This window comes from Paralichthys olivaceus, chromosome 3, assembly GCF_024713975.1.
Source record: "Paralichthys olivaceus isolate ysfri-2021 chromosome 3, ASM2471397v2, whole genome shotgun sequence".
NCBI classification, from domain to species: Eukaryota; Metazoa; Chordata; class Actinopteri; order Pleuronectiformes; family Paralichthyidae; genus Paralichthys; species Paralichthys olivaceus.
The window spans coordinates 23,542,320-23,558,362 of NC_091095.1; the positions used below are offsets into that span (position 1 = coordinate 23,542,320).

The 16,043-nt window shown below is 40.8% G+C and overlaps 2 protein-coding genes across 4 annotated transcripts; one reads left to right on the plus strand and one right to left on the minus strand.

The window, feature by feature from the left end:
* Positions 1–235: 235 nt before the first annotated feature.
* On the plus strand, positions 236–8,284 carry c3h19orf44 (chromosome 3 C19orf44 homolog). Of its 2 annotated transcripts, none has more exons than XM_020080509.2 (9): positions 236–660; positions 1,828–1,964; positions 2,090–2,552; positions 3,546–3,912; positions 4,568–4,647; positions 5,253–5,745; positions 5,975–6,055; positions 7,380–7,546; positions 7,855–8,284. In XM_020080509.2, exons 1-9 carry the CDS (start codon positions 529–531, stop codon positions 7,945–7,947), a joined length of 2,013 nt encoding a protein of 670 aa, XP_019936068.2. In that variant the 5' UTR covers positions 236–528; the 3' UTR covers positions 7,948–8,284. The 2 variants fall into 2 exon arrangements, with proteins under 2 accessions (XP_019936068.2, XP_069378648.1); XM_069522547.1 differs by having other exon boundaries at positions 271–739.
* A 625-nt stretch (positions 8,285–8,909) lies between these two features.
* Positions 8,910–14,819, minus strand: akr1a1b (aldo-keto reductase family 1, member A1b (aldehyde reductase)). Of its 2 annotated transcripts, XM_069522548.1 has the most exons (10): positions 14,663–14,813; positions 14,192–14,323; positions 12,838–12,933; positions 12,032–12,151; positions 11,732–11,883; positions 11,159–11,354; positions 10,861–11,060; positions 10,137–10,209; positions 9,938–10,024; positions 8,910–9,219 (listed from the first exon to the last, which is right to left on the minus strand). In XM_069522548.1, the coding sequence occupies exons 3-10, from the start codon at positions 12,916–12,918 to the stop codon at positions 9,154–9,156; spliced, it is 975 nt and encodes a 324-aa protein (XP_069378649.1). In that variant the 5' UTR covers positions 12,919–12,933; positions 14,192–14,323; positions 14,663–14,813; the 3' UTR covers positions 8,910–9,153. The 2 variants fall into 2 exon arrangements, with proteins under 2 accessions (XP_069378649.1, XP_019935947.1); XM_020080388.2 differs by lacking the exon at positions 14,192–14,323 and having other exon boundaries at positions 14,663–14,819.
* Positions 14,820–16,043: the final 1,224 nt, after the last annotated feature.

The window sequence follows — 16,043 nt, forward strand, 5'->3', positions numbered from 1 at the left end:
TAAATTCTACGCACTGTACCTTTAAGTCAGATATTAAACAGGCTTAAGGGTAAAGAACCATAGCATAATTGATAAACTGCCTGTTTTCCAGACAGGAAGAAGATGTAGAAGAAGAAGAAATAATAATTTTTATTATGATTATTTTTAATATTTAGACATTGTATTGTAAGATAACTCGATAAACCTCCACACCAATTGGTGGCGGTAATGCGCAATAAAGTTGCTTGCCTACTGCGATAAATATAATGAAGAAGAATAAACAGGAAGCTCCTCCCTGGATACAAGGGACGCCACAGTGGTCGCCAAGCCGTTTACATTTACTCAGTTTGACGTTAAAGTTCAGAGAATCGTGAAGGGTCTACAAATCAATCTATGACGAACTTTTTATCAATGTGCAGCGCGTGTGTAGCTAGCCAGCGGCCAGCTAACATGCTATTATCCGCTAGCTAGCTAGTCTATCTACCTGTAACGCAGGATGGAAAGGTTGTAAACACGTGTGGCTGCTGTTCAAACAAACGTACTGTGAAGATGTGGAGACGAGGCGGTGGGAGCTCAGCCCTGGAACGAGCTGAGGTGCTTCTGTCCGCTAAGAGGAGCAGCAGAGGAGACGCTGCCGCCGGGGCCACACCGCGACCTGCGCACTCCACACCCACACACACTGTGAGTCTCCACCAGGCGCACACGTCTGTAACACTGCAGGACGAAGCACGGAACAAAGTCCTGCAAACATAATGTCAAGGTGCTTCATCGATCTCACCGTATTCACAATAAGCATCGTCGATTAAGCGTACATGGGTATCAAATGTAAACGTGCAGATTCAATGATCCCTGTCAAGGTGTAATAGGCTTATGTTATTTTAATGAGATGATACATTATATCATTGTTATTATTAGTAGCGGATTGCTATCTGAGCAGGATTTGAATGTTGCAGCTGCCTGGTAAGAGTTGTTTTAATAGTTTATTTTTGAAATGTTTGTTCAGCAGTTTGAGCTGTTCTTAAAACACTGTTTACGATCAGAATCAGTAATAGCTGTCTACTCAGTGTTGCAGAGTATAACGTTTTTTGTTTCCACGACTAAAGAAAACCTCTTGAAATAATTTGAAAAACAGAAAGTACATGTATTGTCGCCACCCTCTTTTTCCGTTGGGCACTGATTGTGTGGCTATGAAAACCAGATCTGTGGCCCTCAAATAGCCACACGTTGTTCTCAGATGTAAGTGACCTGGCCTCAGTGTCTGTGACTCTGTGAGTACTGAGATCCTTTACTGAAGTGAAAGTACTAATTCTACACTTTAAAGATACTCTCTACTTAAGAACAGTAAGTGTTATCAGCAAACTGTGCTATGAAAAGTGATGGTTGTAATTCTTTACTATTTTATCTGTCAGTTTTAATATTGATATTACATTTGTATGTTGCATTGTACTGCTGAAGAAGTTAAGGGTTGAGCTCATTTGAACTACTTTATACACTGTTGGGTAGTTTTATCTATAGCAAAGCATCAAATTCTATAAGATCATCATCATTTGTGAGAACCATGTATCTTTAAGTCATAATTTTGTCATCTGTTATGTAACTAAAGCTGTCAGACAAATATAGTGGAGTAAAAAGTAGTAGTAAAGGTACCTCAAATGTGTTCTTAAGTAAAGTACTTGAGTAAATGTACTAAGTGACAGTTGCCCAACGCAGAGGCAAATGTCCTGTGGTGCTATTGTACTCTATGCTGTTTCACTCAGAACATAAAAAGAGTGGAATCATTTGTCAGGTTTGACAACAAGCTTTCACGTCTTGTGATGCTGCCTGACCTCGTCTGTTTTATTCTCCCAGGGCCTCAGACCTCAGAGCTCTCTGGGAGCAGGAGGAGGAAGAGGGAGCAGGTTTGTGAAGAAGGCTCCGCCGTCTGCAACCAACAGCAGCCAGTCACCTATCAGCAAGAGCCAAATGCAGCAGATGTCTGAACCAAGGTATACAGTTCTGTAGATAAAAAAACATAAAGTCATGATGAGCACCTGAGTGAAAAGAATCAATATTTCTGTTCAAATAATCACAGTTAAAAACGTTTTTCATCAATCTCTCCCCATCTGGTCAGATATGTGTCATCCTCCCAGACTGCTGCTCTGAGTAGACTGGCTCAAATTGAGAGCAGCATCCACAGCCGTAAACAGATCCAGGAAGAAGCCAGACCGCAAATCTCTCCTCCACCAGAAACAACCAGTGTGCCAGTCTCAGTTCAGTCCAGCAGTGACCAGAGTCTGAATGGGAAACGTTTCCTCAAGAACAAAACAGCAGCCAGAGCCGTTGACAGTGCCAACACTGCTGCTGCTTCTGGATCTCCAAGAGGACCAGATGTTGGTGTCAGGTCTATGTCCAGAGCTTCTGGTGCTGCGCTCTCTTTGGCAGGTTTGGAGAGGAAGTCAAAGAGAGTAGTGAGTGGTGTGAGTCTGGAAAGTGATGTAGAGGACATGAGGGAACTGCTCGGAGACTCTTTGGATTCAACAGACAACAGCTTGTTAAAACTGGGGATACCTGCCTCTGTGAGAACAGCAGACAAGGTACCTTTCCAAAGCTTAACTTTGATGTCTGAGAGAGGCATATTATTACCAGGATTGTGTTAGACTAATGCCATCATTTCACATTTCACTCAGCAGTACTATACATGTTTTAAAACCGTTATTCTGAGAAAATATTTTACAGTTTTGAAATAATTTTGACTGAAAAAAACTATGGAGATTAGATCTTATGTCCCTCTTTGTCACAGGTTTACTGCACAGCAAACATTTACATACGAGGCAAGTGTCAGTATATGACTATATTGATGAAAAATATGTAAAAAGTTTGGGTTTGACACTACACTTCCCATCATGCTTCAGGTGACGCAAAGTTTATTGCAATTATTGAGTCAGTACATTTTCGCATATGAAATCTCATGCTGCATTATTGCTAGCAGGCGCTGTTAGCACTGCAGCCATGAATGCACAGATAAGAATGAATTTGATTAGTTTTAATACTTAGGAGGACTGCAGCCCTGTTCAAATCTGGTATTAGCATCCATCTTGGGTGAACTGATCACAAGTGGACTGGTGTAGAGGTGTGAACGCACCCAAGGCACATTGAGCTTATATTTGAGAGATCGCTCAATATATATATGTCACTCAAACCACATTCAGAGGCGATCTCGGCCACATTTCAGGACCACCTACTCTGCTGACGTCTCTGACCCGCCACAGTTTTATAATGAATCCAAAGTATTTTTACACCTCTCAATATTTTAGATACACTGATTTATGTGCGGTCACAACAACACCACACTGACCACCACATATTGATTATCTACTTCATTTAAACTATTTATAATTGTTAAAATTGTATTTTGTTGAAGAACTTTGGTTAGTACATTAATTCACTCAGCATCCCCTTGCCCTACCTTCCTTCCCCATATTTTGAGGTTACACGTATCAAATCAGGTCTCACACGTCAAAATCTGCATTTCAAGACAGTGGTTGTTTACATTGCAAAAGAAAACGCTCTGCTTTCCTCTCTTACAGATGTTGAGCAAAAGTAATCAGAAGGTCCACTCCACACCTCAACACACTATTCGTCCTTTGCCACCTTCCAACGCAGCACCACCACCTCGCTCTCCCACCTCCCCTTCTCGCCGTTCATCTCCTTTTCGATACACTGGCCAGGTCCAGGCCCAGTTCAGCCCCTCTGTGCTCTCTCCCACCCCCTCTCCTACGTGTCTCTCCCCCTCTCCACCAACGAGATGGAACTCTGCTCGTAGGGTGGCCAGTCCACAGCGCTCCCTCTCCTCCATGTCAGGCCACAGTGAGGTGCACTCTCTGGACGAGCTCTTCCCTGTGGCGCTTGGCTTTGAAGATCCCCACAGCGAGATGAGCTCAGTTTCATCTGAAGGTGAGAGAAGCGTACACGGCCAATTAGATACATCAGTTAGAGATAAAAAATCAAGAGTCAATAGAACCTTAAGTCAACAGTGTTCTTCAGTGATACGTCACAATATTATTGTTGAGAGGTTAACTGGTGTAAAAATATCATTTTTCATACAAAAGAAGTAACACGCTGCTTTGTTCATTAATCTTGTTTTCTGAACTCCTTATCTCATGCATCCTAGATGGACAACAAGGTACATAGATCTTTTCATAGTTTTAAATCTTTGAATGTTTAGGCATCTTTCTTATGTTTGTGCACATAAATTATACAGGTACTTTAATAGTTTAGTAGTTTATTACACTTTCATTATGAAGCGGCTGTGGCTCAGGAAATAGAGAGTCGTACATAAGTATAGAGGCGCTTTATGAATATGTGTGTGAATGTGACAGTATGGTAAAATGTTTCAAGTGGTCGATAAGACCAAATTCTAGAATTTCCTTTTTAAACATAAATGTGTTGAAACATTTTTATCACGTCAGACACAGTGACCTAGAATCATTGTTTATTACTTTAATTTATTTTTGATGTCTTGTGTGTTACTGTACTACTATTACCACACATGCCAGTTGTGTGGATATATGCTGTCATTTTATAAAAGTCTGATCTTGTGCTATTACAGACTTTAAGATAAATGTGATGACGTTAGATGACCTTGTCCCGGCTTCTTTTGGATATACAGAGGAAACACCAAAACAGGAGGTGGGCAATGACAGAAAAAGAATAATAAGAGCAGTATAATTAAACAAACAGTAGTAATATATTTCCTACTATGTATTGTGTGTGGCCTCAGTAGTGAAATGCTTCCTGGCAGTAAACATGGACAGGGATTATAGGAAATTTCAGTGTAAAGAAACAAACTGGCTCTTGTTTCAATTAATGGCATTTGGCATTTTGACCATCATTTCTAATTACACACTTAAACTAAACAACAATAGCTGCAATAAGGAATATTTATACATGCATAATAATCGAAAAAAAAACCTTAGTAAATAAAGTGGCACTTGTATCATAAACCAATATTCAAAAATGTAGAACTGAATTGTAGATCTTTTTTCTGTATCTGATTCTGAACCAAGTCTCTCACAAAAGAGCCTGATACTGTAAAGTCATTTGTTATTTGTGATTTGATTTGATCACAATGATTTAACTTGTCTTCTCTGTACATGGGGAGATGACTGCTGTGAGGGCAATACCAATAGGATTACTCTTCTAATGCAACCACCCATTTTGTGTTTTTTATTTGAATTATTTATAGTTTAATCTATTTCCCCTTTGACTGGGAATCTCTTTTACTGCATAAACAGAAAGAAGCCAAGCACAACGCCCTTTCTCCTGGATCTCTGAACAGACGTGAGCAGTCACCAAGACTGAGGGAGAAGAGGGAAGAGGAACAACAGCAAGAGAAAGAGGACATGTTGGACTATCAAAGTGACTTTGAGAGTGAGAGCAGGTCACAGCCAAATCACAGTGCCAGCCAGGTATCAGAGCACCTGCAAGAAGATGGAGATGAAGTGGGGGAGATTTCGCAGGACAGCGAGGAGGCTTTGATTTCAGACGTGTCCCGTGAGAGAACAGAAGATGATTACTCGAGCACTTTCTCGGACTCGTCCTCGCGGACTCCAGGTCGCAGTCAAACGTCAAAGTCATTCAGCATAAGCAGAGACTCCAGATCCTCAGTGTCACACATCCGCAGGACTTCAAGTCACCAGTCGAGGAGGCGTGCTTCAGCCAGAAAGGTTTTAAAAGAGGTGGCAGTACAGACGCAGCCTGATACCATGTCGCACACGTGGTCAACTGGTTAGTCTTTCATACAATATATTTCATATTGTATTTAAGATGTTGTAGAGACCACTTTCTTCACTATGGTCACATTAATGTAGTTAACTTGTCATTTAGTATTCAGGATTCATTTGTTAATGACATCGACAGTAAAAGTACTACATGTGTCATATTTACTAAGTGGGATCTGAGGTTTAGGACTAAACAACAATGTCTGTTTCTGATCTCTGATTCTCTCCCTCTGCAGGCGTAGCTACATTTGACCCCAAAACCTACATTAATCCCACCCCAATGGCTGCTTATACTCTCAGTGAAGAAACACTGGAAGGTAAGAGACAGTGAAATAGAGAATAAGATGCAACATAAACACACATAAATCCTAATCCTTTATTTTGATAATGGAGAATTGTCAGTGGTTTTAAACCTGCAACAGGATGTTGACGCACTGAATGATATGAAAAACATACACAACAGTGCTATTTTGTTAATGGTAGCAACGATGTCCACTGAGGAGAATATCTGGGTTTTGGTCAATAAGAATATGATGCAAAATTTCCTCAGAGGTGTCCATTTACTCTCTCCATGTCGCTGCAGCGCCATCTGTCGCTGAAATGCTATTGAAGTGTGCAGGGTGGCTTCGAGCCAGTTCACACAATGCCTGCAAGACTAAGACTTTTGTTTAAAGTAAAACAGTTTGTTGTATCAGAAAAGAAACCTTTTGGAGACCTCATCCAATATCTAATGAACTATACCTGTACATAATGTTGCTTTGCAATGACATCTGCTGAAAGTTAAAACTATCTGGGACAGGATTTGTGTCTTAAAAAATTATAAATTGGTGGGTATCAAAATATTTTCATGCCATACTGCGCTTGACTCAGCAGCTGCAGGAGGAGTTAGATATTTTGGTGAATACACTTATTTCCTTTTTGTTAAGTTTGATGAGTTAAAGATAAATCTTTAACTTGGGTCACAAAACAGTAAGCTTAGAAAAAAGAGTGGGAGCAGGTGGAAACACCCAGACAAGAGATATCATTTGACACTGATGGACAGAGTCTTTGTGCTAAGTGAGCCAGCTGCTGCCTATGTAGCTCAAGCTGTAAATAGGCAAACTTCTTGAAATGTTCAACTCCTCCTTTAGTTGTCCTGCATTTTGCCACTAACATGTATTAGAAGAATCATCTTTGGTGTGGCCATGACGTCAATCATTAAGTGTCAGGATCCTCTCACAAGTGTCACAGCATTGGCTGTGACTCCTGTAGAGATTTATTGACACTCAAGCAACCCCTTCAAAGGAAAACAATTCTGAGATAGAGATGTGATAGCACAACATTTAACATTAATAAATTATTTATGGAGAAGAAATTATTAATATTATGTGAATAAAATAATACTGTCAGAATAGTCATATATTTACCAAAAAGTCATATATTTACAACAGCAAAAGGGAAAAAAAGGAAATAACCTGAAAGGAGAACTTAGCTTGTGCTTGCTACTGCTGCTGCGCAAAACAATGCGGCGCTGATGTGCCCAGACTTTTTTTTTTATCACCAAACTGGAGATAATAATAATGTATTATTAAATAATCTATTGTATAGAAATGCTTTTATCATAGTACTTTTTTTATGTGTCGCCCATGTCTTTCTCCTCAGCTCTCAGCAACTTCAACCCAGCTGCGTTTGTAGTCAATGAAATGCTGAAACAGCAGCTTGCCATGACAAGACGGTTCATCGAGAGCAGCCATCGCCTTCACTCCAGCCTGGTGCAAAGTCTGGAACCACCCAACTACAGATACACCACACTGGAGGACACCATGGAGGTAAAGCACTCTGCTTAAACACACACAAACACACACAAATACACACAAACACACACAAATACACACAATTCAAATTACTTTCTAGAGTGAAGTTGTGAATGAATCAAGGAAATGACAAAAATAAATTTGTGAAGCAATAATATTAGATTTTTCCACCACATGTATCTTTGTGCATGAGATAAATGTCTTGCTTTAACCAGTGATGTTGGACAAACCTGTCACCCATTAAATTACTCTTATATTCAAAAGCCAGGCTTTATTGGGGTTGTAGTTACCTCACAAACTATTGTTCTTAATTCTTTCCACAGTACATTCGCAAGCACAGATCTTCCAAACTCACAATGGAGGAAGCCTTAGAGGAGGTGCAGCGGGAGATGAGGGATTGTATGGCGACTGTGTGACTACGTCAAACTGGATGACTGAGCCTCCTGGTGCAGAGCAAGAGAAAGTTGCCCTATATAAAGTTTAACATAATTGATTATGATTTTTTTATGCAGTATTATTAATAATTGTTGTCAACTCGTCACATGCCATGAACAACACATGCCTATAGTGTCTTTAGTGAAAAAATCCTGTCATACATTTAGTTATGATGCCAGCTTTTTAATGGTCTTAACGAGTAATTTATAAGACTTGACCCCCCCCCCCCACTGGTGAAATAATATTAATAATAAGTAAGTGTCCACGCTGTCACATGTGTATTCTCAGGAAATAATGATAAACAATGTTACACCTTCATGACTGTGATTCTGTTGTTTTTCATCGGATGAAGTGACTCAAATGTAATTACACACCTTCCTTCCTCATTTCCTGACTGGTGTCTATTAATATGCAAATACTGAGCTTACTCCAGCTACTATTAAGTGTTTTACTGAGTTACACTTCACATATCTATACATACACTTATTGATCTATGACACTGTTGAGTCACAGTGTCAGGTCATGAGCTTGAATCCAGCCCGGGAATCTCCTCATGGACGTTCGCATGGTCTTCTAAGGTTGTGGTGGTCCCACTGGGCACTCCTGCCTCCCTCATGGTTCACATGCGCAGTAGTAGGACCCATGGCTCCAAAGGTGGGAGGTCCTCAGGTGAGAGTGCTGGTGGTTGTGTGACCCTCCATGTCAGCCCTGCAACAGACCGGCGACCTCACTAGGTCGATCCCTCATTAGGACCCGAGCCCGAGCCAGGGCTTGTCTCATGTTTAATATTAGAATCTGCTGCACTGTTTGTGAATTGACTCAATAGACACACTCCAAATCTTACTACAGTGTTTCAATCCAGGCTGATGTACAGTACATTTATAGTTTGAGTTAAACTCTACATTTGTAAAGAATCACCTGGTCAAATAAAGACACTTCCAAGTGTAGTAACAAAATGTTTATTTAAAAAATAGCACATACATAATGTGTACAGTCATACAAGATTTTCCAGTCTCCATCATCAACATTAACCTGAAATGATAACGTGCAACAATTCACATGATCTAAAGACAAATTCTGAAGCCGGGATCCAGAACATGTAACTAGTGATGTGGGAGGGTGGTGTTGTGAGGTGTGGAGCCGATGGGGGTTGTTGAAGGCACGAGTTTAGGTTGTAGTGCGAGTCATCAGTAGGGGTCGTTGAAAGGGTAGTGAGGATGTCCTGCATCCCGTGGAACTCGCTTTCCCTCCACCTGCAACGTCCAAACCAGAGCTGAAACGTTTGTCTTTTGTGTATGTATAACTGCATGAGCAGACATGTTTGTGGAGGACTGACCAAATGGTTGACCAAATTGTTTATTTAAAAGGGCAACTTTAGGGTTTACCATGGTGGCTTAAGAGACTTGAATTTTATGGCCTCGAGAAACCACAACTTTATGGCATCTCTGGTTGGGATCTGACACCTGGGGTCTCACAGAACGTGTGAACACATAAGGACAGGATGTCTCCTCCACTGAGTGAAACTACAGGAGGGTAATAAATACCTTTGCATGCTTAGTGGGAGGGGGCTGTGAGTTATAAGATCACTGATTCTCCTATGTTCTTTGCTCATTTGTGCATGTCATTCAAGGTGATGTGTACTAATGAGTCCATCTGCAGATGCTGAATTAAACTTACAGAAAGAAGTGTTTGACTTTGTGCTTATTTCACAGAAATGGCCAACACAATGTGTTTACATTCAACTCAACAAACTGTTTTTCACACTGTTCATTTCAATCACTCACTTCAGGTGCTTTTACTTCCACCAATATGCTGGATTAAATGTGATATGGAAAATGTTCAACTAAAATTGAAACATCTGTAATATTTTGCACCAATGTCCTCTACATTTTCTTATTTTTACTATAATCAGGATAAAAAAAGCCTGATGATAATTTATAACACCATAGAAAACTTAAAAACCCCACTTACTTCAATCATTGGCACAATGTAGCGCCAGCCTTTGTCCAGGGCTGTGATACTTTTCATTTCCTCTGGCTCCAGGGTAAAGTCAAACACCTGGCAACAGAAAATTACATCAGCGTTGTCTGAATTAAGAACAAATTAAAATCTAAAAAAACAAGCGTCTTGATATTGAAGTAAATTACTGGAGCTAAAACTCATATCCCACCTGAATGTTCTCTTTGATACGTGACTCCGTCACACTCTTGGGGATTGTTACCACGCCTCGCTGTGTCTGCCACCTGCGAATGCAACACACTTTGTCACCGTAGAGTCTCCTTGCTTTAACCACTGCATGTTCCAGCCCTATTACTAGAAATGAACTATACAATGACAATGCTGTTAACAGTTCTCAAAAGCATGATTGTTTTTAATGGAGCTGGACTGACTGATACCAATGCAGTATTTAACAGTTTAAAAAAACATTAATTGCTGTCAATGTGTCTGTCTGATTGTAAAAGACTTTCAGCTAATTTCCACAGGTAGTATTTTTTTTACTGCATGTGTGGTATCTGTGTTATTAAACTAGTTAGTATGTATTTTATTATTTTGCTTGTGTCTTCAATATTTGGATGTCCTTTTGTTTCTTTAGCTATCGTGAGTTGAGCTGTGTAGCAGACAACTAAAGACACTGCAGTATAATTTGGTGAATGTTAACGGTGCAGACCCAATGGTTTCTAATAGTCAAGCTAAAATGTACGAAACAATGCTGAAAAGGTTACAGAATCATATTAATGTATAATGTATGGAAATGAACTACTCATTGACATACTGACAAGATTGTCAATGAGTAATCAAGCTCAAGTTTAAAAACCTAAGCTTGAGTTTTTTATCTAGATATAAGATATAGTGTATCATTGAGCAAAAACACCTTCACATAATAGTGAAATCACCTCAGAATAATCTGAGCAGAGGTCTTTTTATATTTCTCTGCGAGGGTGGCGAACACAGCCTCCTGAAGCACAACGGGTTCGTCTGGATGTTTCCAGGCCCGGTCAGGGGAGCCAAGAGGGCTGTAGGCCGTCATCACCAGGCCTCGGTCCCGACAGTGGGCAAGCAGCTCTACCTGGGCCAGGTAGGGGTGGCCCTCTACCTGTCCAAGCAAAATACAGAGACGCCAGAGTGACTCAAGACTTTTACTGCCAGTTTTCATCTCAACGCTTTGGTGCAGTTGATTTAAACATCATGTACCTGTAGTACAGTAGGTTTGATGCTGGCGACAGACAGGATGTCATCTATCTGCCGACTGTTGAAGTTGGACAGGCCGATGGATCTGACGAGACCCTTCTCCACGAGCTTCTCCATGGCAGCCCAGGTCAGCTTGTAGTCTATGTCATCATATAGCATGGTGCCATCCTCTTTTCTGGGGAAAGGAACATCTCCTCGTCTGGTGGATACAAAGAGGGGGCCACATTTAAAGAACAGATTAAAAACAAGGACAGACTGAGGAAGGAAGCAGGCAAACCCGACAGTTTCCTTTGTTTCCTCACAAATTTAGCTGCCTCTACAAGTTTCACTTTAAATTTACATAGCATGAACTGCAATTTATCCCTTTTTCCCCAAAATCTCCCAGTCTCAACATAACAGGTTAACCATCTTGTTATCTTGAAATACCAGTTTAATTACCTTGTTATCTCAGGATATCAAAGACATTTCACCTGATTATATTTTAATTATCTTGTTTTCTCTAGAAAACAAAATTGTTTTTCTCAGGATAACAAGTTAACTATCTCATTATTAGACCGTAGAGCAGGTTGAGCTCACTGGAAGGCGTAGGGCCAGTGGATGAGGTAGAGGTCCAGGTACTCAAGCTTCAGATCCTTCAGGGTCTTCAGCAGGGACGGCTCCACGTCTTCTGGGTGATGTTTGGTGTTCCACAGTTTGGATGTGATGAACACATCCTCTCGCCTCAGTGGCTGGTGCACAAAAAACATGTCGAGTGTAGTCAGATAATAGAGGAATCAGAATGTCAGGATAATGCAGATGAGAAAGTACAGACTATAGATAGAGATATCTAAAGAGACCAGAATCTCAGCATGAGGCAGTTTGGTGAAGGTGTTTCACCTTGTTAGGGCCCAGTGTCTCCTGCAGGGCTTCTCCAATCTCAGCCTCGTTGCCATAAATGGCTGCACAGTCAATGTGGCGGTACCCAGCTTCCAAGGCCCAAACAACTGCTTGTTTCACCTGCAATTTAGGTATAATGTGGCAACTGTCACAGTGAAAAACAGACTAGAAAAGGTACAAGGACAAATTATTTTCAGACATGGACATCAACTGGTAAATCATGGAGCTTGTTATTATTTTTACTTGTTATTTTATTTTTACAAACACAGCATTTGTCCTTAAAATAGTGGAAAACATTAAAATACCATCTGACTGGTTTTGACACTTATAACATCTGACAGATTTTCCACATATGATTAATGAATGAGGATCTATGTTGTTAAGATTAAGTGACATCTAGTAGTGAAGTTGCATGTTGCAGCTGAACACCCCTCGCCTCATCCTCCCCTTTCAAACATGAAAAATAACCTGCGATAACCTTCAGTTGTCATAAAAACTCAAAAGGTATTTAGTTTGTGCAGTCTGGACTAATGCAAAAAACATGGTGGCCTCCATAGAGAGGACCCACTCCTGATGTAAATGTAAAGGGTTTAAATATAAAGGGACCATTCTCGGGTAAAGAAAATAACAATATGAATACATTTAAATGATAACACAGTATTTTATATTCAATTTCTGCCAATAGGTCCCATTCACCTAAATCTTACACTCTGGACCATTAAGCTCTGTTTTTATTGCCACCATCTACTGACAGTTCTTTAACTAACAGTTAAGTCAAGGGTTGTGAAACCATAACAATAATCTACCTTTCCTGGCTCGCTCTTCCACGTTCCCAGTCCGAGCAGGGGCATCTTCCGCCCCGTGTTGAGAACTGCAAAGTCATTCATGCCTTTCAGTAGCACCTTTAAAAGGGACAAGGAGAGCATGATTCAGACTGTGCGAGGAGCTGCTCAGCTCACTCAGATGTTTAAAGCTGCAGTAGCAAAAGCTTTATGCAAAACTGCAGTGCTCTTCTTGGCCATACGAAGCTATGCAACAGCATGAGAAATGTATTTGCTACAGCTCCGCACAATGGAGGAGAGAAATCCAGAGTAAGATTCACTGGGGAAGCAAAGCACAGTGTGCTGTACACATGCTGGATTTTTTTCATAAAGATCTGTGCAGATATCTACCAACTTTCAACAAAATCGTTTTGTAGATTTTGAATAATCCTGTGAACAGAAAGACAAACATCTACTGCTATTTTGTCAAACCAGGGAGAGGGATCCCTCACATATGATTCCATTTGGGGTTTCTTTGCTTTTTTTCCCCATGTTGAAAGCTTTTGTGGTGGCTTTTTATCCATGCATGATGAGGGTTAAGGGCAGAGGATGATGCTCCTTTTTAAACCCTATATTACACAAATAGGGATTTGTGAGTATAGGCTGTACAGATAATGTTTGATTTGATTTGGGGATTATTTGAATCATACAGGTCTTTAATCATTGAAGGAAATACAGGAGATAAAAGTCATGAAATGGTCAGCTGCAGTCACAGTGTTACTGAGATATATTTAACAGCATATCATATAACTGTATTACAAACTGTGGCCATATTGGGAGTGGGACAGACAATGTGGTGCAAAAATATCAGTGCTAATTTACTCTATTGATTTAGGGTCTGTTGAATTGATTTACTTTACATAAATGGTAAATGGTTTTCTAGTCTTGAAGACCACTCAAAGTGCTTTACACTACAGTTTTCCATTCACCCATTCACACACACATTCATACAGTGCTTCTATAGCTAGCACTTTTTTTGACTTTGGCATGCAGATGGGAGGACTGGGGATCAAACTTCCGACCTTCTGGTTGGAGGACGACCGCTCTACCCCCTCAGCCACAGCCACTCTACATTCTACATGCAGAGCAGAACATTTTAAACAAGGCAAGTGAATGTTTTATTCTGATATAAGAGACTTTATTTTCTTCTCTGCTCTGTTAAATTGATCTACTTTATATAAAATCTCTACATTTCATTTACAGGACAGGAATGATGGATTTTAACAAAGACAAGTTAATGTGCATGTGACGTGTCTGCAGAGAAAACGGGCCGCAATACAAACAATGCGACGTGAATACAAGGTTGAAGCATGTGAAGCGTCTGTGTTTTCTGAATTACCTCGAAATCGAAACGCCTGGATCTAAAATCCCAGCTCTGTCAGCTGACTTCCTGAAAACAAGAGTCACGCGCGGCATCCGCACCTCAGCCACAATGAGCTGGAGACGTGAAATCAAACCGCTGAGTGCAGATCTGAGTCCAAATGAAATACCACCATTAGATATATGATTAGCGTGAAGACATGGCGGACGTTAGCTTGTTTAACAAGAGCAATGACATCAATCCGTTATCACAGCAGCAAACGGAACCGGACCATTAGCTGCTAAAGCTAGCTAGCTTGCGCTTCTCGGCGTGTAAACACACTTGACTGGACCCTCTCGTGTCCCCGGCTCTGAAGCGGTACCCAGCCTCGCTGTGCCTCTCGGCGGACGAGCGGTCATCTGCAGGAGCTGCTCCCGTCTCGATGACTGCACGTCCCACACGCTACGTGACAGCAGCATGGGAGCCGCGGCTCTCCGCTCGGTCACTCACCGTGTGAAGATGTGCGTTTAAAAACAGGGGCCCTCTCTGTCTGCGCTCCTCCAGCTGTGCAGAGACTGTCTGCGTTTTCTTCAAGGGGTTTAAAAACACCACCTCATTTTGTTGACACTTCCTGTTCCGGTTTGGTGAGTCCTCCCATTCCGGTGGAGGAAACCACCAGTCACGATAAAGCCTGCAGTCACGGCTGGACAGTCCTGACCCAGCCCTAAGTTATGCATGTCAACATGTCACTAACTTTATGTTTTCTTCCATTTCATAGTCTCTCTCTCTCTAAACCTGCAGGATTCAGACAACAACTATTATTATTATGATTATTACATCTTTACACCCAGAATTATCACTCTGATAGTTTTCATTACAACATCTACAGTCAGAGATGAAACCTCAAACCTGATGGTACACGACTGTTCCTGCTCTTTCTCTCCTCTCTCCCTCAATGAGGGAGTTTTCTCTCTCCATTCGCCAAAGTGCTTGCTCATTGTGGGTTTCTCTATATCTTTAAGGGCTCGACTCTCATGTAAGGTGCCTTGAGATAATGTATATTAGGATTTGGCGCTCTACAAATAAAATTGAATTGGATTGAATCACCCTCCTCAGCTCAGAGAGTTTCATTTAGTACTGGCCAAGTTCTGCGTCAATAAATGAACATAAATAAAGGCTGAACCTTATTTTTGTCCCTTTTAAAATGCAGGTAGAAATTTATATCACTTCATTCTTCTACCTGCTGGCCTACTAAGCTGGTCAAACATCAATGGTAAATGGTTAAATGGTTGTATTTATATAGCACTTCTCTAGTCTTGAAGACCACTCAAAGCGCTTTACACTTCAGTTTGCCATTCACCCATTCACACACACATTCATACATACAGTGCATCTAGAGGAGCACTTTTTTATTGTTGTTCTATGAGGGGCAATTCGGGGTTCAGCATCTTGCCCAAGGACACTTCCGACCTTCTGGTTGGAGGACGACTGCTCTACCCCTCAGCCACAGCCACCCAGGCTGTGGCAATGTCTGCATCATATATATATATATTCTGTGTATATTGCATTTGTTATCTGTTACGAGTATATATTACCTATATCAAATATGATCTGTTTATCACTGTCAGTTCCTATTTATTCTTGTGAAACTTTGTTTTTGTACTGAATAATCTGAACCAAAAAGCAAATATCTCTAATGTAATCAATTGATTTTACACTGTTTGTGCAGCAGTTTGTGTTTTTCATTTGATCACTATTTAAAGTCACATCCCTGAGGACAAAAACAAGAGATAAGAACGTTTTCAAAAAGACAGCGTTCAGTGGTCTGCAAAGCCAAGATTGATTCAAAAATCCATAACACAGACAATTTCACGTTCTGATGGAAAAAACT